Source organism: Thermobia domestica, chromosome 3, assembly GCF_964235325.1.
Source record: "Thermobia domestica chromosome 3, izTheDome1.hap1.1, whole genome shotgun sequence".
NCBI classification, from domain to species: Eukaryota; Metazoa; Arthropoda; class Insecta; order Zygentoma; family Lepismatidae; genus Thermobia; species Thermobia domestica.
The window spans coordinates 304,089,370-304,104,468 of NC_137456.1; the positions used below are offsets into that span (position 1 = coordinate 304,089,370).

At 34.7% G+C, this 15,099-nt stretch overlaps 1 protein-coding gene across 1 annotated transcript in view; it reads right to left on the bottom strand.

Moving 5' to 3' along the window:
• Window positions 1-15,099, bottom strand: part of LOC145681112 (uncharacterized) — a 461,261-nt gene that overhangs the window by 277,773 nt on the left and 168,389 nt on the right. Inside the window, exon 6 of the mRNA XM_081752524.1 lies at window positions 5,829-5,893. Within this exon, the coding sequence (XP_081608650.1) occupies window positions 5,829-5,893 (65 nt within the window). The remainder of the gene's footprint in view (window positions 1-5,828; window positions 5,894-15,099) is intronic.

Here is a 15,099-nt window from a genome sequence, read left to right on the forward strand (position 1 = left end):
TAAACTATGTAAAAATATAATGTTACCAGATATGAAATATACAAGTAAAGATAATACAGAAAATTACAAACAAACGAATAACTATTATTAACGTTCTCTCATTATTTTAATTTTCCCCTTTTAATTCTGTTTGAGTACGTGTAATGAAGTGGTGGCTTTTAAAATATATGAACAAATCAGTGCTTTAATTACCCACAGTTAATCTTTGAACGGTCAATTGATATCACTCGGGCCCTAGAGTAAAATTCACTAGATGACAGGTCCACTGGAAGTTTTAAGCTGAGGCCAGGATGAGCTTGGAGCGGCGTATATTAACTTCCGGATCCCAATTCAGCTTCCCGCTAGGAGAAGTGAGTAATCGTCTTAACTGATGCTCTTAGTTCCTTGTTACTCCCTGGTTCGAACTCAAACGTTCGTTGCAGAGACACTAATACTATAGGAACACTTGAAAATGTTAATATGTACTATATGCGACTCCCGAGATCGAACTTTTACTTTGACTCAACCCTTCCAAGGGGAGCGCTTCTTTCTTAGTCTTGGAACACGACGCACCCCACTCACCTTGGTGGGTGCTCTTGGAAGTGCAAAACACACACACTGAAGCTCCTTTCAGTTGGCTATTGCGTATGAATGATTGGGGCTGGAGTTCCCCGTTTATGACGTATAATGTTGAGTTCGAGCTCTTTGGCTTAAAAGATGCGGATGCTTCGAATGGACCAACGAGCGATAGGCGATAACAACATGTAGGTTTATTGCAAGTGTCCCGTTTTCTGGACTCAATAGAGCAATCACAAAGGGAGTTACTGTGTCCACATCATATGTCTATATATAGCCACGAAATCGAACTGAGGCTCGCCAACACAAACGAAGAAACATACCAAAGCGTTGAGAGAAGAGTTTCTAGAATGTTTGAAAATATACAAGGCTTGGTTAATAAAGTCTATTTTTCTCAATGTCCCTTTTTAAATCCAAAAAATGAGCTTTAGATCGGTGATATCCAATGGCTTCCGAACGGTAACCAAGCAAATTGACTTAATTTGTGAGGAGGATCCTGGCCGTCAAGGGGTTAGTGGTCTGTACTGAAGTGTCACTGAAAATCACTGTATTGTGGAGCACTCTGTATATGAATCAAATATCACTGGGGACTCACCATGAAGATTTGGTATCTTGGGACTGCTCTGTATACAACGAATCACACTTCACTTGATAACTACAAGGTTCTCCCACCTGCATGACGATAAGCCACCTTGTGTTAAAACTACCTATTATGTTCATAAAGCCGCCTTTAAGTTCTGAATAAGCCACCTTTATGCCACCATTAATAAAATGTTCATTATTATTTCACTTATTTGTATTTTCAGTTCATAGTTTATTTTATTTATTTTATTTGTGTATTTATTTTTAAATATCGGTTTGTCACCATACCTATGTGCATTTCAGTTTACTTTTCAATCATTTGTGCTAAACACATGACATATTTAAACATGTTAAACTAAATGAATATACAAATAAACATTAACACAATAATACTTATTACTAAACAATAATAAAATATGTGTATCGATTTCGGAAGTGTTGCCTGAGCACTGTGTGAGCGGTAGAGTAATAAGTATTCCTAATATGTATTATTTGGTGTAGTGTAGTGTGTGTATATGCACCTTTTTACAACAAGCTTAATCAATACTTAAATTTTCTTATTGAAACATTTTTTGTAATATTAAACTACTAAACGTAAACACATGATATAGTATCAAAGGATATAATCATATTAATGTTATTCATATTAATTCACATAAAAACATTAATAGAACACAATAATATTCAAAGCAAGCATTTCGTAATAATATTTATAACATAAATTTCATACTAATTACTTAAAATACTATATTTTCAACTTACTAAATATCAAAAATACTAAAAGAATACAAAATCATTTAAAATCTTAAGTCTTAATAATTATATTGCTCAAAGAACAAACAAAAGAACCATTGAATTGTTTCAAATAAATTTAGAATCACATGTCAACTCACATTTTTCTATCTTTTTTCTTTTTTTAATTATGAGCATTATTCACAACGAACGCAAACTTTTATTTTTATCAAATCGTCAACTGCAGCAGGTATGAAGGCATCATCATTAATGCACGGATCATTAGCGAACGTACGGCCATTGGCTGATACAATCATTACTTCATTTTCAGCAACATCCCTTATTGGCAATGGCAAAATACAACTCTACTAACACATTTACGGGCATTAATCACAAACACACGTAACAAGAGGGATCTACAATAGACCTCGAAAAGCATTAAATATCTATAACAGATACTTCCTACTCATCCAGCATTCCCAAGCTAGGCATTCGAGAAGTAACAGAGAGCATCTGTCTCCAAACGTGAGTCGCTCTTTAATGGCCTTTGGCGTTACGTTAAAATACGCGTTACAACAACGAATTTACGTAAGGGTGCCACTGTACACCAGCCTTTTGGCATCCCAAAAATACCCTTAACTCACTTATAATACTCAATTGCCATTCCATTGATTTCAAACATATACAGCCCAAAAATACTTCACACACAATTATTTTGTTCGCTTGATAATCCTTATCAATATCAACGTGCCGAATAAGTTTATGCATGATTCCCTCAACATACCATAAGCAATGGAATCTATCAGTTACCAAATTATACAACGAATCAATTTCTTTCCACCGTGTGCGTGGGTTTTCTCGGGGTTCTCCCGTTTATTCCCACTTTCTTCATTCCACAATTTTCATAAATTACTCATCATCACCGTCTCCTTTAGCCTAACCGGCATAACCGTGGGGCGTAAAACTCAAATATTTTTCAATTTCTTTCCGTTTTTTTCAAATTCTCAAATTTAATTTAATTTTTATCACATATTATTACTATTGTGTGAGTTTATTGACAATTTCTAATTTAAAACAATACTTTCTCTCCTTTCAAACTAATAAACATGAAAACAATCAGTTAAACAACAAAGTAATTTGTTAATTATGATCATTCTATTCAAATGAATTCTGTAGCGAAAGCTTCAGCTAATACTTTTCTCGTATTAAAGTGAATAAAAACTTTAATAAAGTGAATTAAACGAAATTTTTTCACCTGTATGACTTATTTAACACAAAATGAAACCAAAAGTTAGGTATTCTCTCCTTGATGTGAGTCGTTGAGCAATAGATAGACTTGTAAAAATTACGAAAACGAAACTTTTATCTTTTAATATGCTTTCCACATTAAAACTATTCATTTCTTCATATTAAATATGCATCTTTCAAAAGATAATTAAAATATACGAACATAGTATGTAAATGTAATACAATACATAAACAAAATTCAAGTTCTAATTATATTTTCTTCACTAAATATTCAAAATATATTCATGAAATTAATAAAATTCAAAATTAAACGAAATCTACATATATATCATGTTAGCATTCCTACATATTATATCACTACACATAAATGATTAAAATATCTATCTATATAGTTGCATTATATAACCTAACTAATAAACTCTCAAACATTTTAAATACATATGATTAACTTAAACGGCGGTTAAGCCTTATGAAGCGCCATCATGCGTATCAATGGCTGACAACGCAAGTTGTAAGTCATTAATGAAAAACACAGATTAATGAATTGGTCCCGAAGATCAATGGGCGCGGCCTTACAATTTCCTACGGCTAAAGTGTGCGTGGTCGCCAAACTCCCTGACGATTTAAATAAATCGCTTCTACACTAAAACCTTATCCCTCCCAGCTGGAAGCTATATGCGTTCCAGGTATGTAATAATCGGGTAATTTTCCAACCCCAATTGGGCTGTCAATATTCAGTCCTTTAGGAGGCATTTTAAAAAAATCAAGTACAATGAAAAGGACAATAAAGAAGTTTATCCACGGAGGAAATCTAATGCTACAGCCCTCCATTTAAGTCTTTATCAATTATCTACTATTAATTATTTCAGGCTCGCTCATACCTACAAAATTAGTAGGTTTACAAACGTATCCATTTAAGGAGCGCTAGCCAATACAGAAATGTGCGGCCTACTGGCAATATGCACTTATCACTATCGGGAGTACAGTCACATCCAGGAGTAAGTCACAATCGGGAATATATATATATATATTCACAATCAAAGGTCGTAATTATTCTAGAAAAATTATCGATTTGTAACGGCGTAAGAGAACGCTACTTGGCTTACAGCACATAAATTATCATGCTTACTTTTTATCCCCACTATGAAAAGTAAAAACAGAACTGTAATGGCCTTAATGAAACAAGAAAAACAAGACCATTACTAAAAGTCAAACGATTATAATTATCAATAGGTGAAAAATTATACACATGTTTATGTTCAACTAAGAACAAACAGACTCTTCTCATACAAGAAAGATTAGAAGGGAATAAAGTTTACAGGGAACAAAAAAATTATACAGAAAGATTATCTCACATCCGGAATTAGTCGTTATATTAAACAATATCATTTATAATTAGAATATCATATTCGTTATTTAATTAATTTTACCTTTATTCACATTTCCTCGATTTCAAAAATACGTCTATTTCAAAATTCAAAACGATATTCATCAAATTTTATCCGAAATCAAACCAATAATGTTAATGAATTCAAAACTGATGATAAATCTAATTATCAAATTTCCATAATATTTATAACTTGTTTATATTTTACGCACTTTTTATTTTATAACTCAAATTTATTATAGGTAATACGATGAGATGGTTGTTGGAAACGAAAATGTGTGTAGGCAGTAGTAACACAAAAACAAAATTGTTACTATTACTGTTACGTTGTACGCGTATTTTCGTAGTGATATAATGTTGATACTCATGTGTGGTACTGATATTAATGTTGCTGTTTATCTTACTTATGTGGACCACCTGCTATTTCATCCTACAGTGCTATGAATTTTTGTTCCCATTACCCGATATATGCAACCCACTACGCAGTGCTGTCTCGCTGGCTGCCTATACGAACGGCGTTTGCATCCTTCCTGCGTGTTATCTCATCTTCGGGCATTGAGATAAATCTGCGTCTCTTTCGCATATGGGTGATGTATGCACCAAAAGCAAAAACACGTATTTTCTGTTTTCGTTTCTTCTTTCTTCCTGCTCCTTATCACCCTTTTCGCTCATTTCCGTAACACATTGTGACAATGTTGTATACGTGATTGGTCCATTTTCGGATGTTCTGCTGTCTTCTCATGGGTGCGTTCTACCTCATTGAATTGCGTCGACTATGGGTAGTATTTCGTACATTTAACCTTTTCCGATATCCCTTCTCGTTCTCGCTATATTCCACATAATCTCATTTTGACCCCATTTTTATGCCCCTCTTTGACCCTTTCAATGTGCTTGTTAGCCGATATAAAAAATACGTGTCGCTTCTTTTTCAATGTTCTTTATGTCTGTGCAACCTTATCACAATCGGTGTGTTACACCTGGGTACCCTGCCTTGTTAGTCTGCTTCGGTTCTCTGGGACTACTAACCTCCTCACTGCTGGCCTTGGAGCATTGGATATTCTTTGCCACACTGCTTAGCCTGCCACAAGGCTCTGTAGAGATCCTGTCCTAGGCATCACGGTAAAGGACCACCTAATTTCTGACCTAACGAATTTAGATGAGAGTAACTTTGTAGTATTTCTGCAAATACTGTTATTAAGTGAATTTTATAATTAAAGTAGGTAAGGAAATTGACTCCGGACAGTCATTTTATTTACCTTGCTCCAGTTGCAGTACAACTATAAGGGGATAGTGTTTTACAATACAGTTTCATACACGTACTTACCTTTCCTGGTTATCTGTGCGTGGTGCTAATAAGATCTGAATATGACTATTTGACTCAGGAAGATTCTGAAATAAATAAAAACAAATTAATCAGCAAATAGCTTCAGAATAATTACTACCTCTTGCAAAATGTCTGAATATTGTATTCTACATAATTACATTACGTGATGCTGGTAAATATAAGACATGCTATGTACAACTGTGAGCAAAATAAAGAAAGCGAATCTTTATTTTCAAGTTTTAAAAAAATATATCCGTTTTCTTTGTATGTTGGAAATTTCGGAAGGTTTCCCCAGCAGGACAGGTTAATTGCAAATCCGTTTTTAATATTTGTGTTGGATATTAGCTTAAAATAAATAAATTAGAAGCAAAAATCATTAAATCGACCGAAATCACGAGAACTACCAACTCTGCTAAAGTGGGAAATTTTCAAGAACGCGAGGGAATTCTGAAGTTCATCAAGAATCAGCGACATCTATGTCATTGAGAGAAATGTGGATTAAATCTACAAACCAAAATTTTGACGAAATATTTCTAATATATCTTATTACATGCATTATCTGTGAACTCCAAATGCATCTTATTATATGCATCAATGCTAAGTATTAACATATAGATAGAGCAAAAAGTGGAAATTAGCTATGGAAAAGGATGAATTGGTAGCACGATCGTAATGAAAAATCGTCTTGGCCGTACAACATTTTCAGTTCACGTAAGAGACCAAACAGCTCAGTTACTGAAAGCAACGCTTCTGTATGCCGGAAGTAGCTGATTCGAACTCCATGGAAGTGCTATTGTCATTTTTATTACTATGGTTATTTTATTTATTTTTATGTGGGAATGAAGCAAATTGTAACATATGTGTAAAACTCATGACGGTACAAAAAAAGAAAAGTATGTCGTTGTCGCACTTGCATTAATGTTCCTAATTTTTGTTTGGAAACAGTTTCGTAATTATTTCCCCTGTGCTCACACCTCACTACATGCTCAGCGTTGCATAACGAATGTTTCTCAGTAAATGTTAATTCTAATTTTGAGAATTTTATAAAGTTTCACAATGTTTATCACTAGATAGTCTTCTATCTACTTTTTTGTTGGATATTTTGATAACCGATTTCCCTATTAAATGTTTAATTTTCCCTAGATGTTTAATTGCGGAAAAGTTTTAAAATATATTTGTCTTGAATTGAAATTGTTTTGAATTTACAACATGAGGTAAGTAGCCCGAAGGAGGAGAACTCAAGTAACTGATATTCTACGTAAAATCAACCAACTGTAGAATGATAATGACTTTTACCTTCTGCACATAATCTTTACGTTAGAGAGTCAGACAGAAAAGTCCGGTTTTTTCCTCCCCTATGAAAACTCATCTTAAAACTACTCTACATGTAATGATTCGCGTCACATAATTTCTGCTCTCCAAAGACATTTTTATTTATTTATTTATTTATTATTATTATTATTATTATTATTATTCCTGAATATGCCACCCTTACATAATGTAGTAACCTTAGACATCTTAGTTTAAAGTACTTTCTTTAGTAATAATTTGAGCAACCACGTAACAAAATTTAAAATGTAGGAGGGGCACGACGTTTAATTTTGCCCCTCTCTTTTCAGCACCCTCCCAATATAAAGTATATAATTTCTGACAAGCAGGGCAGAGAAAACGAATAAGAAATATATTTAGAGTAACCTTTCCTCCTTTGTGAATGTAATATCATGTAGCATTTTTTATTCTACCGAAGTTGACCCTAGGTGGTTATGGTTAGATAACAAAAGAAATACCTAATATATTTATAGCGCCCCTTGACTCTAATATTACCGCTTCTTTATTTGCTTGAGAGCACCCTACACAACCAAGGGTGACAAAAAGAATAGGAAATGTGTCTAAAGATTACAAAGCACTTTATATTTTGTCAAAAGCAGGGCAGTGTATATACAGCATTGCTTTCGTTAACAAGTGTTTCACCTTTGAGTTGCTTATAAAATTAGGCAGAATAAACTTTTGGGAGGCGGTGAATTGAAAGATTCTTTTGATGACGTGAAGCTGTCACAAATTACCACTTAACTAAAATAAACAAAATAGTGGGGTCAACCGGAACCCAGTCAGTTCAAATTGATGGCTTCATATTAAAGTTTTGGTTCCAAATCAGAAGTTCAGTCTGAGTGATTTGATCTAATCTCGGGGGGCTCTTTAGTGTAGGCTAATACGGGCCCCTTATGGGAAAAGAAAAAATATTAAAATGTTTATAACTTTCGAATTTCTAATCTATTTTAAAGAAATGTTTGGCTTCGTATTGAAGTGTTGGTTTCAAATTTCAATTTCAGTTCGAGTGATTTGATCAAATCTCGGGGGGCTATTCAGCGTAGGATAATACGGCCCCCTTATGGGAAAAGACAAAAATTAAAATGTTTATAACTTTCGAATTTCTAATCTATTTTAAACAAATTATTGGCTTTATATTAAATTCTTTGCTTCAAATGACAATTTTAGTCCGTGTAGACAATGATCAAATTTCGGAGGGCTCTTCAGTATAGGGGTTTAGACTTCTTTATGGGACAAGATTCGCGTATTTCATATTACAAAATTGTTTTGTATACATGAGTGGAAAGTTGCACCATTTGGTTAATTTTATCTCTTATATTTTGCAGATTGAAATTCCAAGCAATAGTTACTCCGCAAAGCTAAAATAACTTACTTACTAGTTTCATTAAAATGAAATGTGTTTTATGAGAAGTTGTCATGGAGGAGACGAACGAACAGGCACCCAAACGTTTGTTGAGTCGTAGGGTTGAAACTCTATAAGCTCGCTTCAATTTTTTAAATAATAATAATAATAATAAGAAGAAGAAGAATTATTATTATTATTATTATTATTATTATTATTATTAGTAGTAGTAGTAGTAGTAGTAGTAGTAGTAGTAGTAGTAGTAGTAGTAGTAGAAAGTAGTAGTAGTAGTAGTAGCAGTTGTAGTAGTATAAGTAATAATAATAATAATAAGTGATAATGGTTGTTTCTTCTCGTACTAGTAATATTTCCTGAGTAAGCCCCCTAAGTTTTCGAGACGAACTTTTGCGCTTCATTATCCAAATCTAGAACATGCTTTACTGAACGTTATACATTCGAAAGTCTTATACTGACCCCATCAGAAAGTCGCGGCGGCACGACGATTTACTTGTTCAGAGTTGCAGATCTTTTGCCGAGGCTGGAAGGAGTCGAAAATTGTAAAATAAAATGCCTTTTGCCGACTGTTGCCGACCGCCAGAGTCGGCAAAACAGTCGGAAAGGCCCCTTTCCGACCCTCTGCCAACTCCTTATGCCGATCTCTTTTCGACGGCGGCGTCGGCGCATTTACTGCACCCTTACGGCAGTTTGCCGACTGCTCGGCAAGGCAACTATCCGTCGCGGTCGAAACTCGCTCGGAAAGAAGTCGGTGTCCGGCGCCGACAATCCAATCGCGGCATCTGATTTTGATGGGGGAGTTGAGCTAACAAGGAGAAAGCAGACTTTGAGAAACGGTTTTTGGGATCATCTTTCGCAAGGTTTAACACCTTTAAAGTGTTAAAATTACAAACTGATAGAGCGAAATAGCCAGATATAGCGGAGAAAAGGCGAATAAAAGATTTCGACTTGCTATATATATGATACGAAGCGTGAAGTTAACAAATGATGGTATGGCAGAGTGAGGAGCATTTGTGACTCACGTGAGAACAGTCGCGGGTTCGTTTCCCGGTCGGATAAGCTTTTATTTTTCCTTTTTATTTAACCAATAAAGTTGCCAACCATTTGTAACTATAAGTAAAATATTATTTCGTTTTATGTTTGTAATGCATAAAGTAATAGAAATGTTTAAATCAGTTCTAAAACCATTCAATGTTCCATGTTAACTAGCAACAAAATGTAAACTGTTCTATAAAATATTGATATCAAGAGTTATATTATTAATGCCACTGTCGTGTAAAACATGTTCTTGACGCTTCGTGTCTATATCTGTGGACAGTGTATGTATTAACCGGGCCTTTGCAAAAGGGAGTGTATTGTGCTTTGGACAACAATAGTATGGGAAACTATGACAGTTATAGCCAGGGGCATCATTTATGGGGGCAGCAGGGGGCAATTGCCCAACCCCCAAGAGCTTGAAAAATGCAGATACTTTAACTACTACTGGACATTAGTAAAAAAACGTGAAAATCTTATGTCGGTGGTGTCTTGCCCCAACACCACTCCCTAAGGGAAGTCTGCAATGACGCTCCTGGTTATACAATACGTCCAGTATTACGAAATTGGATTTCCCTTTCATCCCTCTTGTAATTCGTACACTGTCAACCGATATAGACAGGAAACGTCAAGAACATTTTTACACAATGACTGTGGTAACCATAATATAACTCGTGATGCCTTTATATTTACGAAATATTTTACATTTTTTGCTGGTTAACAGGAAAAACATTTCTATTGTTTTATGCATTATAAACATGTGGTAACAAAATTTTACCTTTAGTTACAAATGGATAAGTTATTGGTTAATTAAAAACGATTAACTCGTGCGGAATTGAACCCGGGACCCTTTGCCTGGAAGTCGCAGATACTCCTCACTCCTCCACGCCGTCACTTGACAGCTCTACGCCACATACCATATATGAGGGAAGTCGGAAATGTTAAGACACTTTTTCTCCGTTATTTCTGGCTATTGCGCTCTATCATTTTGTAACATCAACACTTTAAATGTGCATTACTATCTCGCGAAAGATGGCCCCGAAATTCATTTGCCAAAATCTGCTTTCTCCTTCTAAGACTGAAAAATAAAATCATTAATAAGCCACTCCTTGGCAGTGATCTTATACTATTTGAACTTGTATAGAGGTAATAATAAGAACTAAACATCAACGCTATCACTGTATGCTCTATAATGCATGATTATTTTTGTTTTTATGTGATAAATTATTTTCCATGAAGGATACTTTCAATTCTTGTTTCTGAGTCTTATAAATTGGCGGGGATGTACACAGTGCGTTAAGTCAGTAATTGCTCAAAGGATCGTAAAGACTATCAAACTCCTAGAAATAATATGCTGTTAAAAATGAAGCTTTTTATAGTCATTAAAGATAGTGTTATTAACAACAAGAACTATCATAGTCAATTATTTTCCCATAACAGGATCTTGGATTAATGTTTGCACTTTCCAATTCGATTTTCTCTTAATAAATACTTTTATTATCTACTTTATCTATATTATCTACTTAATCTTCTTTTATATCTGTATAGCAGGGATGAAAATAAGCAACAAAATTTTATTACCTCAAGAAAAAATGCTACTAGCCCACATCCACAATATAAATAATTTACTTACCTTTGGTATGATATTAAATACTCGCCCGCACCGATGAACCAGTCGCCAAGGGCCGAGTAGTTATTCCCATCCTTGCTGTATAGTATTTACTTTAAGAAGATAGTTGTCCAGGCAAAGTTTGGAACCCTATCAAATAAAGCTATAACCGCACTAGTATGCTACGCAAATTACCCATTCTGATTTTTTCATAATAAAAGAAGTAGAAAGTCATGCAATCAGCTTTCATTAATTTGAAGTATTTAGTTTTAATATTTAGTATACTATACTTGTTTCGAATGAAAAATAAAGTAACAAGAAGGTTCATTGTTTGCAATCTAGTATTTTCAAAACAAAATAACTTAGTTGCTGAGATCAGTATTTCTATTCTATTCCCAATTGTTACACTTCTATTATACATATGAAATAAAAATAATAATGTGGATCAGTGGTAGGAAAGGTTGGTGGTGTAAAGATAAGACATGGAGTTGCCAAAGCGGAGACCCGGTTTGAATCCTGTCCTGTTAATTATTAACGCATGTGCGACTTTGGTGTACGGGGTCTCGGGTTACCTTCCCGGTGGAAGAACTTTTGTGATTTTAAATATCCTTGATATTTCTATGTTTATGTCCTGCCGTATATAGATGACCAAAGGATCGAATAAAAAGATTGGTAATAGAGCTGAGTATCCCCGTTGGGACGAAATAAAAACTTTGCTGCATGGGGTCCGTGGCTCGATTCCACTTCGAGCCAAGTGGAATTTGAGGTGGACAAATACCGTGTGCATGGGTTTTCTTGGGATTTTCCATTTTTCTCGCACTTTCTTCATTTTACCATTTCATTCATCATGAGTATCCCTTAGCGTAGGTGCGTAACCTGGCAATGTTAAACTAGAAATTCCATTTAAGTTTAATTTCAATAATAATAATAATTAATCCGTGTAATGTGGGTTCCTGTCACCACGGCATGGCGCGTCCTCAGGTTGCGGATCGAGGAGAAGTCCTCTAGATATAGAAGATAGCTGCGAATATACTGTATAAGCAGTCGCGGACAGACGACTAGGAGTGGTCCTCCAGCTTGGGGGTTTGAGTAAGGCTAACAACCTCATCCTGTAAAAAAATGTAACTTGTTCTGAAATATTCACAAAAGAAAATGGACATGAGATTTGGAACATGGAATATTAAAAGTCTTTATAGGGCAGGCGCGTTAAAATCCGTAACGAGTGAGTTAGAGAAATACAGGATGGACCTAGTAGGAATTCAGGAAGTTAGGTGGGAAGGAAATGGATCCGCAAATTCCCGAAATTTTACGTTCTTTTACGGGGAAGGAAATAAACATCAGTTAGGAACAGAGTTTTTCGTTCACAAACGAATATTACCAGCAATTAAACGTGTTGGATTTGTTACTGGCATACTTTTATTAATCTTAAGGGACGGTGGTTTGATATTATTGTTTTAAATGTACATGCCCCAACTGAAGATAAAGATGACGATATAAAAGACAGTTTTTACGAAGAAGTGGAACGGATATTTGACCAACTCCCGCAATGCCATATGAAAATTCAATTAGGGGATTTCAATGCTAAGATAGGGCGAGAGGATATTTTCAAACCGATTATAGGGAACGAAAGTCTGCATAAGGAAAGTAATGACAACGGTGTTAGACTCGTGAACTTTGCTACATCCAAAAACCTAATCGTGAAGAGTACAAAATTCCCACATCGCGACGTTCATAAATACACTTGGACATCACCAGAAACGGAGAGATTTAATTTAAAGAAATTAGAAGAGAGCCAGGTAAGAGAGAAATACCAGATTGAAGTATCAAATAAATTCTCGGTTTTAGAAGATTCGGAGTGCACTAGTGTTCAGGATACTTGGATTGAAATTACAGATAGCATTAAAATTTCAGCAAAAAAAATAAGACATGCGGAAATACGTAGGAACAAACCATGGTTCGATCAGGAATGCATTAAACTAGCAGAGAAGAGAAAACAGGCAAAATTACGCTGGCCACAAATTCCGAATGAAATAACTACACACAATTTCGCAGATATCAGGCGGGAAACTTCCAAAACTTTTAGAACAAAGAAACGCAATATTTTTAAAGCTAAAATTAAGGAACTTGAAGATAATAGTAAACATAAAAACATTCGGAACATGTATAAGGGGATCAGAGAACTTAAGAAAGGCTATCAACCTCGTGCTTATATATTAAAGAAAGCTGACGGTACAGTTCTCACTGATACGGATAGCATCTTAAATAGATGGAAAGATTTCTTTGACGATCTGCTGAACACGCAGCCAAAAACTGATGTGCGTGGAGAAAAAGAGACACACACCGCAGATCCGTATATTCCAGAACCCAACCGAATAGAAATAGAAACCGCTATAAAGAAATTAAAGAAACACAAATCTCCGGGTGTAGATGAAATTTCGGCTGAATTAATTTTAGTTGGTGGCGAAAAATTCTGGAACAAAATAGACAGAAATTCTACCATCAGCGTAGAAACGGGAATATATATTTTCCTAATAGTCCCATAGAACTTTCACTTAGAACGCCAGATGCAATTTTTCAGAATGTGCTCTTGCTAAGTATAAGGAGAATCTGATGTTTTCTAAGTAAGTTCCTTTCAGAAAGTTTGGTATTTCTTTAACACTGATGTAAAAAAACATGCTCATCGTTATTAGCCCGACACCAAACCATCCTGGAGAAATTCCTCTAGAGCAACGATTGGCAAAACTTTATTCTGCCTAATTTTATAAACAAATCAAGGGTGAAACACTTGTTAACGAAAGTCATGCTGTGTATACACTGCCCTGCTTTTGACAAAATATAAAGTGCTTTGTAATCTTTAGACACATTTCCTATTCTTTTTGCCATCCTTGGTTGTGGAGGGCGCCCTCAAACAAATAAAGAAGCGGTAATTTTAGAGTCAAGGGGTGCTATAAATATATTAGGTATTTCTTTTGTTACCTAACCATAACCACCTAGGGTCATGTTCGGTAGAATAAAAGTGCTACGTGGTATTTCATTCACGAAGGAGGAAAGGTTGCTCTAAATATATTTGTTATTATTCAGGTCATTTTGTCTGCCCTGCTTGTCAGAAATTATATACTTTCTGTTGGGAGGGTGCTGAAAAGAGAGGGGCAAAATAAAACGTCGTGTCCTCCTACATTTTAAATTTTGTTACGTGGTTGCTTAAAACAATACTAAAGAAAGCACTTTAAAATAAGATGTCTAAGAATACTACATTATGTAAGGGTGGCATATTCAGGAATAATAATAATAATAATAATAATAATAATAATAATAATAATAATAATAATAATAATAATAAATATGAATGTCTTTGGAGACCAGAAAGTATGTGACGCGAATCATTACATGTAGAGTTTTAAGATGAGTTTTCATAGGGGAGGAGAAAAACAGGACTTTTCTGTCTGACTCTCTAACGTAAAGATTATGTGCAGGAGGTAAAAGGCATTATCATTCTACAATTGGTTGCTTTTACATAGAATATCAGTTACTTGACTTCTCCTCCTTCGGGCTACTTACCTCATGTTGTAAATTGAAAACAGTTTCAATTGAAGACAAATATATTTTAAAACTTTTCCGCAATTAAACATCTAGGGAAAATTAAACATTTAATAGGGAAATCGGTTATCAAAATATCCAACAAAAAAGTAGATAGAAGACTATCTAGTGATAAACATTGTGAAACTTTATAAAATTCTCAAAATTAGAATTAACATTTACTGAGAAACATTCGTTATGCAACGGTGAGCATGTAGTGAGGTGTGAGCACAGGGGAAATAATTACGAAACTGTTTCCAAACAAAAATTAGGAACATTAATGCAAGTGCGACAACGACATACTTTTCTTTTTTTGTACCGTCATGAGTTTTACACATATGTTACAATTTGCTTCATTCCCACAT